Genomic DNA, 13,294 nt, shown 5'->3' with positions numbered 1-13,294 from the left:
AAGGAGCAGGGACATCTCCAACCAGATCAGGTTGCTCAGAGCCTCATCCAGCCTGGCCTTGAACATTTCCAGGGATGGGGCATCCACCACCTCTCTGGGCAATCTGTGCTGATGTTCTACAATCCTCAGTGTAAAAAAATTTTTCTTAGTATCTAATCTAAATCTACCTCCCTCTATTTTAAAACCATTACCCCTCGTCCTGTCACAACAGGCCCTACTGAACAGCCTCTCCCCATCTCTCCTGTAGGCCCCCTTGAGGTACTGGAAGACCACTATAAGGTCTCCCCGGAGCCTCCTCTTCTCCAGGCTGAGCAGCCCCAACTCTCTCAGCCTGTCCTCATAGGAAAGGTGCTCCAGCCCTCTGATCATCTTCATGGCCTCCTCTGGACCCTCTCCAACTGGTCCACATCCTTCTTATGTCAGGGGCTCCAGAGCTGGACACAGTACTCCAGGTGGGGTCTCACCAGGGCAGAGTAGAGGGGGAGAATCACCTCCCTCGACCTGCTGGCCATGCTTCTCTTGATGCAGCCCAGGATGCGGTTGGCCTTCTGGGCCGCAAGGGCACATTGCCTGCTCACGTTAAGCTTCTCGTCCACCATCAGTCCCAAGTCCTTCTCCTCAGGGCTGGTCTCAGACTTATAGAAGTACTGTTATTTTAGATGAAAGTACCATTGCCACAGATTTATTTTTCAGGAAGAAATACTGTTTGGTGGAGTCAGAGGGGCAGGGAATGGGAGAGTAAACAGTTACAGAATGTTATTAAAAAAAACCAACACAGCACCTTCCAAATTTGAAATACCATTTATGGCATACTGTATGTTTCAGAGTTGTAACAAGCTGAGTGTTTTTATTAGCAGCAGTAAGGCTTTTTCAAAAGTTTCCTGATTTCAGAAGGGAGGAAACATCTTTTTTTTCCATGGAATTTCTTGGTCTCAGCCTTCCCCCTCCAGCTGACCTCAGCCCATGTTTCACTGGAGCTGTCACTTAGGGTAGGCATGAAGAATACTCAGAGGAAAAGGAGAACTGGAAATACAAGGATGTTTAAAGTTCTGCAAGGTATCTTTTTTTATTTCCACATATCTCTCATTTGCATGACCGGAGCTCTGCAGAGACCTTCCTTTACTAATACCACTTGGCACATATTCTGAATACCAAGAAAGTCCCTGTATTGGGTTTGCATGGCAAGGGTTTGATAGCAGTGGGGCTGGAGGGGTGGTTTCTGTGAGAAGCTGCTAGAAACTTTCCCTTATGCAGCCCTTTAAGTCTCACCTCTCCCCTACTTTTAGTACTTACGTTTTTTCCTTACTGTGTTACACTAACAATTTTTACTACCACACGGCTTAGCTGCCTACTCTATACACAGTACTACACAGCATTCCTAGTGCTTTCTTGAACTTTTCCAGAAAGGAAATAGGTCTCACTGAATTTACAAAGTCAGCGTGGATTTGACCAAGTTAAGGTACAGATAACGAAGTCAGCATATATTTAAGAAGCAGTCATTCATTATAATTAAAAATGAAGACACACTTGCACAACAGGGATATTAAGGATATGTAAGAAACTTCATTATTTTCAGTTCCTTATATTTGAGTGCTTGGTTAGGCACTTTGACTTACAGCAAGAAAAGCTTTGATAAGACACCGAACAATTAAAAATGGGGAAAGCAGCATGAAAGGAAATAGGGAAAGGCCAGCTCCAAGCAGAAGCATGGTTTTTAGTACTTTAGAGACAGTAACTAAAGGCCTGAATCTAGGACAACAGATTAAATAGAAACCTTGAACAAATCAAGTATGAAAAATCAATGGATGTATTCATATGATCAGTTTATCTTGCTCGACAGCAATGGCAGAGGAAATAGTCTCCTCATATGAAACTCACATCCCCTCGATGTCAGCAAAAGATTAACAGCAAACATAATTCACTTTATTTACGGACTCACTATATAACCAAAGCCAAATTTTTCATATGCTTTCCTGCATCAGCTTTCTCTTTACTGTGAGGAAATGTTACAACTGCCATGAAGACAATTCCTCTCACCAGAACATGAACTTAGAAGCCTAGTCTACTTTCACCTCTCAGAGATAAAAACTAGACTATTTTTTCCTCTCTCTCAAAAGGCCCACAGTGGCTCACCTCAGTAGCGGCTGCTGTGGTTCTGAAAGCGACATGTCACTACTTGAAGATGCACTAGGAGGACGCTCTTGAGCCTTGTTTTCTTTGTCAGATTCCCCAGATGGTTGATAACCAGGTCTGGGCTAGAAATAAAGACAACCAGAAAAACACATTTTCAAAAGCCTGTAGGAGTTCAGAAGCTCTTGTCTCATTAAAATTGAAAAGGCTTACATTTCTCAGTGTAGCATCACATCTTTCCTACCACACAAAGACTTAAAAACACAAGACACTTATGTTTTTGTGTCAGCAGAAAGTACTGGGAAAAGAGCTTTGCTCACATACTGAACTAGTTCAACTGAACACAAATCGTTATTACTCTTTTACCGTATATTAATCTTCTTTCATATTCAGTTTCTGTTTAGCAAACTTATTTATCTCACTGCTGATGAAGTTTGTCCACTACTGGAAGCGACTTCAGACCAAGCCCTTCAATTCACAGTTTGACTGATGCTTACAATTTTCTTAAGAGCCAACCATTATAGCAGCTGTTAGCCAATATCCCGAACTCTGCGTCTGTTTGTAATAGAAAGATGATCTCCATTCACCTTTCTGGCAGGTTTTGCTGTGCTGAAAAGCAGCCACCAGCAAAGATGTTCTGGATCAAAACCACTATGTTTTTAAGAAAAAAAAAAAAAAGTTTTCTTTGTATCCCTTCTCTGAACAGATAACCAGATCAGGACAAGTCATGACCTTCCTAAACATATGACCTCCTGTTCCTGCAAACTGCAACACATTAAGTTAGTGAATCAGCTATACCTGTGTCTCCTGCACTGTAGGCAGCTGAGGTGGCTCTTCTAAAACCGTACGTTCCAGCAATAGTTTAGAATAGGTTTCCTGTAACCGTTTGGCTGCTGAAGGCTCAGGAGGAGGCACGTTCTTCACTTTAGTAAAAGCCTCCTTCTGCTTTCTGTAGAGCTCTTGGAGCCTTTTGTTCTTCTGTTCTGTTGCCTCCTTTTGTGCTTTCTTCTCTTCATTCTGCTTCTTCTTCCTCTCCTCTTGCTGCCTGATGATGTACTGACGAACCTCATCTGTATCATAGTGACGTTTCTTAGAGATCACCTGAGGCTCCTCACTGGTAGCTATCTTGTCTGGTTTCCTTTTGGTTGGACTGTGGCTCCTGGCATTTTGAGTAGGCAAAACAGATTTCTGATTCTGCTTTTCCACATCTTTCTCTTGCTTTGTACTCATAGAATCCAACTGCAAGTCGTCGAGAATTCCACGTATCTCCACGGGAAGGAAGTCCTTATTTACAGAGGCATGATCTTCTTGGTTATCATCTGGAAGAGCAGCTTCCAGTTTCTTCAGGTTATTCTCAGACCGTACTTTACTCCTTGACCTTTCAGAACTTTTTGATGAGGTTTTATGGGTAACATCTAGCCTGGAATCTGAACCTGTCCTTCCAATACAGCCTGCTAAAGAATAAGATTTGTCAAATATTTCAGGTGAAAATAAAATTGGGAGATTCTATGCCATCACTGAAAAAGCTGCAAAAGGGAGGATGATCTCACTACAAACGCGTTTTTGCTTCCTTCAGTGTCATTGTCTGAACATAGCAGCCTCTGCTGAGACTTGAGCTCACCCTTTACACTCTTACCAGCCTCACCACCTCACAGGCGTAAGCAGCACAGCAGTTACCACCATCCCTTACTTGCCCTGTCAGAGATTCTGGATAAATTCTGAAAAGGACTGGTGGAGGAATCAATGAAGATTTATGATGCATGTGGACATTATACAGTATCTGGAAGAACCACAATTCCTGTAAAACAGGGATGCCCAACCATATTTTATGTTTTATATGCAGCACATGTGGAAAATTCATCTGGCCTGTGGACCACTGCCAACCATTCCTTTCCCCACTAGCTTCAGGAGGTAAAGACAGATTGCAGGTGATCCATTTAATTTTTTTTTTTTTTCCATTACAACCTATTTCACATCTTTTCCAGAGCTCCTGAGCACCTTTGCAGCAGGTACTGCCCCTCAAGTCACATGAGCAGGGCAGGCTTCCCATGACACTAAGAAAAGTTCATAATTCACCCAGGAAGAGAGGTTATGCATCCAACCATGAATGTAAGCAAAATTCTCCCCCCTCAAATCCCAGGTTAAAAATAGGAGTTGTTTGAAAGAAACTGATTACATTCTATCTCAGAAGTCCAATTTATTCTACAGACATGCAGTGTTATACAATAAATTAAGTAAAATGAAAGAAGCCTAGTGATAGAAGTACAACTTACCAAACTTGGCAGCTCGCTCTCGTCCTGTCCTGTCACTAGATACAGCTCTTCTGTCCTGTTCTATTCTGGGCGCTGGACCCAGTATCTTTTTTACTAGCTTTTGTCCCTCCCGCCAGGAGGATGCACTTATTAGATAGTTTCCACCTGCACAATAAGCAATAAATAAGGGTCAAGCACTAGATGGATTTTCCAGTGTATCAAGAAGTAGTATTTATTGCAACTATTAATCATTTCCATACCATTTAGTTCTGCACAAGTGAACACACAGAACAGTCATAAGTGATGTACCATGAAGACACTCAACAGCTGCATCACACAACTATCACGCTGTCTATACATAACACAATGCAAAAATCCAAAACATACTGCAGCATGTTAAAGCCCTACACTGATTTTAAAAAAGAAAAATTGATTTTAAAAAGAAAAACTTTTTTAAAAAAGAAAAAAATAGTTGCACAGGTCTAAAACATATAAGTAAATGTTACTGGGGAGAGGGGAAATATTTGTAGAGGTCTGCAAAGAAGCTGTTCATCTCCACTTGAATAAGGAAAATAAGAAAAAAGGATCTAAAATGTTGCAATAAAAGCAAAAAAAGGTAAGAGAGAAAAAAATTATTCACCTTCATATTAAAAGAATATTAGTTGATATTCTAGAAAGAAAATCTCCAAAAACTTTAGAGATTTTTACAGATAATTACTTGTTGAGAAAGGTGTCTTGCAAGAGATTAAAAAATACCGAGTAGCACTTGTTCTGCGCCACTACTAACTCACTGTCCTCTAGCTGAGATTTCTGTACGGTGACCGAAAAGAGTTAAGAAACAAACTTATTAGTTGATACTTAATTCAAGAACAGACTACTGTGCAGGTGACAGAAATAAAATAAAAATGTTATTAGTATTATTTTATCATCCTACATTTAACTAAATGATAAAAACTGAGTACAGTGGCATCTTTACGCAAAATTGGTTAGATTAAATGCTAGGTTTATTCAACTCATCTTTCATCCCAGTAACTCCCCATATTATTAATAATTTAAAAAAAAAATTATCTTAAAGAGTTTTGGATAAAGGCATAACATAAAAAAGAAAAGTATTAATAACCTAATTCATATTTTACTGCTAGAAAAACACCTAACTTGCATACCCAATTCACAGTTGATTTCTAACCAATTTCAACCAACTGCCTAAACAAACCCAGACACGGCAGCACGGACGAAAAAAAAGATTGTATTCTGGGCCTGACAGGACTTTGAAGACCTGGTACCAAAGCAACTGCAAGCAAAATCCAGGACAGCAGACCAGCAGTGTTTTGGTAATCGCAGTCCTCAATCCCTGCCCCCTCCTCCTTTCTTTCCTTTTTGTTGTTTTAAACCAGAAGGAGGAAACCAGCCAGCAGTCTGTAACCCACTATTCATTCATCACTAACAGTACTCCTTGCTTGCATTGTAAATTATCCAAGTATTTTATAAATCTGTCACTTGAAACATGTCACTACAAGCGTCTTCTAAAAAGATTTATCAGCCAAAGGGGCTTTTTTGCCAAACTCACTCTTCTCAATTACTTCTGTGTGCATTTAAAAAGGCAACGTAAAGTCTCATCTTCCATTTCAAGTCAGCTGTTTGAACTAAAACACGCTAACAGAGCAGAACATGAGCTGCAGCTATTTATAGCCTTTGCTATGTTAAGCAGTTTCTTATTGCTGCGACTGGAAGAGGACAGACCATCACAGATAGGCCACTTAGATCTGGTTGTTGTCTTCTAGGGATTTCAGGCCATCACTCTCCTCACACCTAACCCACTAAAGAGAATAATCAATGCCATTAGAACTTGCAGCAATCTCTGTCCTCCTTCCTCACTTGGAACTGTCACAAACGTGTTAGTTCAGTATAGTTCCTGAAGTATGAATCCACCAGAATAGGAAGAAGCAAATCCATGCCAAAAGTATTAGCATTCATTACCACAAAATATTCACGTGCAGCTTCATGACTTAAGCATGCAGAATTGCATATTCACTCTCAAAACTGCTTTGCAATAGTTTTTTTAAATTAGCAAATTTTTTTCTTAAAAGGTCTTCTTCAACTAAGTGTTTACTGATTACAGAATCAGAGTCATTAGGGTTGGAATGGACCTTTAAAGGTAATCTAGTCCAATCCCCCTGCAAGGAGCAGGGACATCTTCAACTATTATGGGTCATTGCATGTGAGGAGAAACATAAAACCTTAAAAGGTGCAAGAGATGCCTAACCTCGTGTGTATTTAAAGAAAAAAAAATTGCTCTGTAGTATCATTGCTGTCATAACAACTCACTTTGTATGAAAATTCAAATACAAAGCAGATGTGGAAGTCTTCACAATTCTTGTTATGCGCAATGTCAAAAATTAACATTATGGAAAACTAAGAAGCATTGACAGAATTCCACATGTAGTTAATTTCATTTTCTACTATAAGGCACTGCTCTACAGTAACTTGCTCACATGATCTTCTCTCAAGACTTTGACTTTAATATGCAGTGGAAATGTCAAATAATGGTAAAAATTTTAAAATCTTAATTAGTAAAAGAAAAACTTTCCTTTACAAATCAAGATTTGTAAGACTTGCAAGGGAGTATGCTTTTACATTCTTTCACTAACTGAAAAAGCCAGGAATGGGTCAAGTCAGAACTGAAGGTATAGGTCAGCAACAACTTGACACAGGACGTAGAAGAGGAGCCAGAGAAGAGAAGGACATCTTGTTCTCTGTTTCCCCATTGAGAAATCATACAAGAGAACAGCTTTTGCTGCACCTTCCCCTCGCAGAAGAGAGCAACTCGGCAAGTCCTGCTGGCACTGACTTTAATACTATCTCCATTCCTCCTCTCAGCATGATTCACGGGACTGCAGGTCAGGCACTAACCAGCTTCAACACAAGGAAAAGAAAAGCAGGATCCACAACAAAACTAATGCTACTTTTTGTGTGTGGGCCTGACGGATACCTAAGGATACGCGCGCCCCACCCAGGAAACACACACTCTTCAGTAGTTCCCGTAAGGTGCACACAGCAAGTGGAAAGGCAGCAAATTAAAACAAAGCAAAAAAAGCACACACAGCCAATCAACCAACAACAAAAACACACACATCCCCAATGCAGCATACAATCTACAAACACACTATAACAGTATTGTTGCACATCTGACAAGATTTGAAATCAAAAGTTTAATTTTTCTTTATTTCTTGAAACAAAACTCATCTCTGAAGGACACGCAACAGTCTTCCCTCTACTGTAGAGCTAGTCACCTTGTTTGGACTCTGGACTTGGCAACCGTGTCAGTTTTTGCACTTTCCGCACTGGTCTAGTTCCTTTTTTCTCTTTGTTTCTCTCACTAGGTTTTGCTTTCACTGTTGAATTCTCTAAAAACAAACAAAAGCTGTTAAGTGATATCCCACAGGAAAGAACACAGAATAACAGTTTGCTTCAACACTTACCTTGAAAAAGCAGAACACAACAAAAAAGCAGAAACACAACAAAATTCACTGACTCTCCCAGATTACATATTGAGATAAATTACTCCCAGTCCAGCATTTTAAAATCCTCATAGCATGAAAATTTTCAATCAAGTGCTGTTTACCTACACACTGAAACACAGCGAAGCCACAGCAATGCCATAATAGATCTTTACAAAGTTCATTTTAGTTTTTAAAAGAAATTTTGATAGTTAGACAGGAACAATTGTTGGTTCTCTTCTACTAGAGATATTATCTTTTACAGTAAAATGTTCCACAAGAACACATAATTCCTTCACTCCTGAAACACACGGGATGCTGCTTCCACATTAACGCATGACGGAACATTCCCTTGTTGCCTCCATGCTGGCACATGGGAAACAGGATACCCATGCGCTCTATTTTCTGCAAAACTTGTCTCAGAATTCACCCAGCGATGCAGAACTATTCTGAATAACCTAAGCCCTCATTTACAACACAATTAGGTTTTACGCTTTAGAGATGCCAGGAACACTTAACAAGGATAGTGTCATATTTTACCATGTTTTCACATTAGGGTAAAGAACAAAAAGAAAATCTGGGATGTGGCCCACCCCATTGAGTGGGCTTTCCAGCTGCCTAAGGTACAAAGTAGAGACAAGCTCTGCTCAAGAAAGACAAGCAAGCTATATATTCAGTCTCCGCAGCCTACACTGGACATTTTCAAAGATTTGTTAAAGCACTTTAGTTTACATGCCTTGAAGACACCCAAAAATGAACTGTAGGTGAGGAATTCCATGGCCACTATTACCACTGTTTTCTCATTCCTCTTCTATAAAGAATGTAATGCGACAACTTAAAACAACCAGAACGCAACCTCCTCCACGGATATATCCAAAGCTTTATATAGATGCCAATATTAACTTTTACAGCCCCTAATTTCAGCTGAATCCACTCTCTGATGGATGGCCATAGGAAGTATCACAGACAGAACAAGTCATATTAAAGGATATGGGAATGGAATTTTAATGGTCTTTCTTCCTCTTAATACCCTTTCCTTACAAATTTTCCAGTTATCCTGGAGGCTGATAAGTGCAGAGAAGATAGAATCAATGTGTCAAGTACAGGAGGCCTCAGTGACTGCACCTGCAGAAATCTAGCTTGCCTCCTCACCTCTTTCAGTGACAAACAGTTCCCTCCCGATACCAGGAAACTGCAGGCTGCTTCCCACTCACTCTATTCATATTACAGCAATTTTTTTCAAGTAAGGCAAATCTTGAACATCTTTAAGACAAAATTACTGGAACCTTGTGGTCCATACAATATCCTTTAGCCTAACTGCTAAACCAAAATAAAGACATTCTGTATGGTCTACACTTAAATGTAAAAACCTCATTGCGGTAAAGAACAATGCTTCTGTAGATATTAAGAGATATTATAGCTTATTTTAGCACTAGAAAGCATAGAACAGTTTTGATACAACTGACTGTACACACCCAAAACTCCACGTGATGTAAATTTAATAAAAAATCAACACTTGGACAGATAATCCAACAACCTAAAAATACATTTACAGTATATATTATGTACAGCACCAGCATTTGATTACTTGGAATCAGCTAGTCATTATAATCTTTTCAGGTCAGAAAGGCGACACATTCCACGCCAGCTGTTCTACAGAGGGCATCAGCGTAGGCTGAGCACACACACACAGCTCCTTCCCTTCCGCAGGCAGAAGTCCACTGAACACATGATCCAAGTGCCTTTTTAATTGGACCTCTTCAATTAATTTTTTTTGAAGTTTGCATTTCTATAAAAAGCTCAAGAATCATTTACATTATACTTGTCAAAACTAAAAATAAATAAATGCTAGCATAGATTAAAAAATCTTTAGAAATTTGGCATTACTTTAACGGACTGATGCTGAATACGGTATTTGCAAACCTTTCACTGAAAAGAAGTGGCTCTTCTTTCTGAACTTTTAAAATGAGTGATTCCAGAAAAATTCCTCAGTACCTTTTCAAGCTGTACAAGCAAAAGATACCGAAGTCTAATAATTTCCATATGAGCCACTATACTATCAACACACAGACACCTATAGGTTTACAATCTCATCGCATTTTCTGACAGTCTTAAATGTTCTGACCAATGAGAAAAGTTATTTTTAATATGCAAACTCTTAAGCTGTAAAACTGGAGGTTCTGATTTCTTCTCCCTCCCCTAACTCAGCCAGCCAAAAGCAATTCAGCGTTACAGTGCTCTACTGTAACCAGTCTAGGAAACGAAAAAGCACACTTGGGCACCCCACCCTAGATCACCCAGAGAAAAGAGCTGCCAATGGTACTACAGTTTTCCAGAGTGAAAAATTTATAAAGAGAGGGTCTTGGAGCAGGACATTTGAAAATATAAAGCATGTATTACCGGTTTGGTCTTTTAGCAACATAACTGTCAATCAAACATACAGCATGTTTTTATCATCTTTGCTCACAGTTTTAACCATCAGAATAGTGTGTTGGTAAATGAGCTCATCACCTAAAAAAGATCCTTTTTCCTGTATTACCATTTTGCAACAACAATATTTAATGTTTGTCAAAAGACCATTAAGCAAAGAGGAATAAGTAATGGTTTTCTAAGCTTTTAGCATTCAACATTCCCTCCTACACCTTCACGTGGAACAAACTCCAAAGGTAATTTTCTGTTAATTTACCACCGCAAAGTGACACAGTCTCCCCTCCCATATATTATCCAGGCTTTAAAACACTGAAGGTAAAAGAGTTGCATAGGAAATAACATTAAATTATTTTAAAGGTTTCTTAACTCTTCTTCTAGTCTACCCGTTCTCCCCCTCCTCAGGGAATCCAGGGAAGACCTCTAAAAAAGTCCAGGTCTACAAATCTCTGGGGCACAAATTTCTCTGAGAACATGAAGACTTGGATAATTCTGGAATAAAGCAACAAAGTTCTACAAGTTCAAAGATATTAAAACAACCTAATGCCATATTATCTCACCACCACACATAGCTGAAGGCATACACCTTCTACTGCAGGCTATCTACCTCATTTTAAATAAGTATTCCCAGAGACTTTCCATGGCAGATGCCCCTCATCTCCCCTTTAGCTACCTATACGTTCCAACTAAACCACTAACAATTCCCACAGCAGCTTCAGGACCAACGATTTGTTAACACCATATTGAAGGAAGTAGTATTCAGGCTTTAACATACTGTATATGGTGCACAGATCACTTTAATGGTGTTAAAAATGGAAAAAAAAAATTTCTAAGTTGCTCCCATAAGATAATATAGGTTTCATAAAAACCAAAAGTGGTTTGTTTTTGTCCTTTTAAACAGGAAAGTGCATTCATTCATGCAAACATGTATTAAAAAGTTACAAAAATTAAACAAAAACTGTTCTAATTAATATTTTTTTCTGTTTCAAAGAAAAGCCATAATTAGATTCTTTTCAGTATTGGTTTCCTATTAAAAGTATTTTAATAAGAGAATGGAGAGAAGGATTTTTTAATTCATTTTAGTGTTCAAGAAGTTATTGCTCCTGCAGATAGAGGTACAATATATTTAACACTCATTGCTTCAATTTTTTGTTTCCATGACTTTGTAGATTTGTACAAAATATGTTTCTCTGCCTCTTAAAGAAGGTTAAGTAGCTTAATCAATTCAGTTTGAGTCTCACCTGTTAACTGGAGTGCTATACCTCTGTACAGCTCCCGACTCATGTGAAATTCTCCCTCATACCAGATCTTTCCATCTGGAGCGCGAATCTTGGTTTCAGCAGGATTGAAACCTGAAAGTAAACAAGTTCAGAGTTTAAAATAACTGTCTAAAATCTAAATAGCGCTTTTTCAGAGTGGAAGGGCTGGGAAATTGCCATGTAAGAAAGGAACTATTTTAATTTCTAATGTTAAATTAGAAGAAAGCAATACACCAGTCTGCCACTTGCTCACAATTGAAAAACAGCAGATTATTAAAAATGTGAAAGGCTTTCCCAATCAATACAATGTTACTGAGCTCTGGAACCATTAAAAAAAAAGTACTGAAATAAACCCAAATACTACTACAGCAAGCTTCTTTTCTATTGTAATTTGTAAGAAGAGACAAGAAGGATTTCAAAATAATCCAAACTTCCATAAATTGGCAAGAATCTCTTTTCTTTCTTGTCCATATCTGTGATCAAACCATGCTATCCACTCCTGTAATGCCCAAACACAGCTATGAGTCATGTCCATGCTTCCACATGTTGCTCAATGAATCGAAATCTGCTCTTTCACCACACGTAACTAACCGGGAGCGATTCTGCACCTCCATACCTCTGTATGACGGAGCAACAGGTGCAGCTGCCACTTTCCTGACTTTGGGAGTCACCACACTCTCCGTGTTTGTGATGACGACAGGTTGCTCAGCATATCCCGAGTGCTGCCCTCTGCCACCTAGCCCTTCAGAACGCTCCCACTGCTTTCGAATCCGCTCCTTCAGCTTCTCCAACTTTGCGTCATGCTGCCGCCGTTTCAAGATTTCCAGTCTATGAGCACTCGAAGTACTCGTTGCAGAAGGGGAAGACTCTTTCAGTTCACTGTCCTGGGATGTGTTACTCTGAGCAGTTTTAGTGCTACTCTCATCTCCTCTGGAGCCACTAGTTTTGTCCTCATCCAATCCTGGAGATGTTGCAACCTTAAGAAATGCCTCATTATTCTGCAAGGCATTAATTGCTGGTCGGTCATTCAAATACCTAACAACAGTCTCATCTGCAGCAGAAGAACACGGGCTTTCAAAATCTCTGCTGTGCAGATCCCGTTCATCTTGGTCATGTGTCATACAGCCTGTTAGTTCAATCTTCCCTTCTGTTTCACTGAGGTCCAAACTAGAGAGCAGTTGCTTGGCCTCAAGTTGGCTAGAACTGTTATAAGATGAAGAACTATATGTATCCCTGATGTAACAGAAGGAAAAAGAAAGGCAGTTAAAGAGCTGAAATTAGGGCATGTAGAAAAATTAGCAAGCAGTAATATCACCTTTCAATAAAAAATAATAATAAAAAAACCAAACAAACCCCTTTAAATAAAAACCAATTGTAAAACTTAAATGAGAAGCATTATGAATGTATGTTCTCTAAAACAAAGCAATGCACTGTTCCTGGAGAGCATAGCTGAAAAAACAAATTGCAACAAAACTCCTTGCCCTGTATTTGAGCATTAAAAAGGCAAGCCCCTGACAGGAACTTCAGAATGAATCACCTGTATTGCAACAAATGTAAAGCTTACTGAGAGCTCAGGAATTCAACAGACTAAGGTGCTCTCAGTATTTTTTCCACAGACTCCATGTTTGAATAGACTCATGGCACATCTGGTGTCAGGACAAAAAGTATTTAATATTTTTACTGATGAGGGGCGGAAGATGTGAAAATCAGGCACGTAGGCTAGCTGGCT

The 13,294-nt window shown here is 39.3% G+C and overlaps 1 protein-coding gene across 8 annotated transcripts in view; it reads right to left on the bottom strand.

The window, feature by feature from the left end:
- Nucleotides 1-13,294, bottom strand: part of CEP350 (centrosomal protein 350) — a 75,343-nt gene that overhangs the window by 46,704 nt on the left and 15,345 nt on the right. For 7 of the 8 annotated variants that reach the window (XR_015259276.1, XM_086754058.1, XM_086754060.1 and 4 more), the window contains exons 6-11: nt 12,182-12,798; nt 11,548-11,658; nt 7,673-7,786; nt 4,404-4,547; nt 2,929-3,584; nt 2,134-2,255 (exon numbers count right to left, since the gene is read on the bottom strand). Coding sequence is in view for 7 of the 8 variants with exons in the window: in XM_086754058.1 (XP_086610184.1) it covers nt 2,134-2,255; nt 2,929-3,584; nt 4,404-4,547; nt 7,673-7,786; nt 11,548-11,658; nt 12,182-12,798 (1,764 nt within the window). In the remaining variant the exon portion in view is untranslated. The remainder of the gene's footprint in view (nt 1-2,133; nt 2,256-2,928; nt 3,585-4,403; nt 4,548-7,672; nt 7,787-11,547; nt 11,659-12,181; nt 12,799-13,294) is intronic. The other variant, XM_086754056.1, reaches the window with a different exon arrangement.

This window comes from Chlamydotis macqueenii, chromosome 8, assembly GCF_036417535.1.
Source record: "Chlamydotis macqueenii isolate bChlMac1 chromosome 8, bChlMac1.mat, whole genome shotgun sequence".
Taxonomy (NCBI): Eukaryota; Metazoa; Chordata; class Aves; order Otidiformes; family Otididae; genus Chlamydotis; species Chlamydotis macqueenii.
This window is presented reverse-complemented; position numbering and strand designations above follow the sequence as displayed.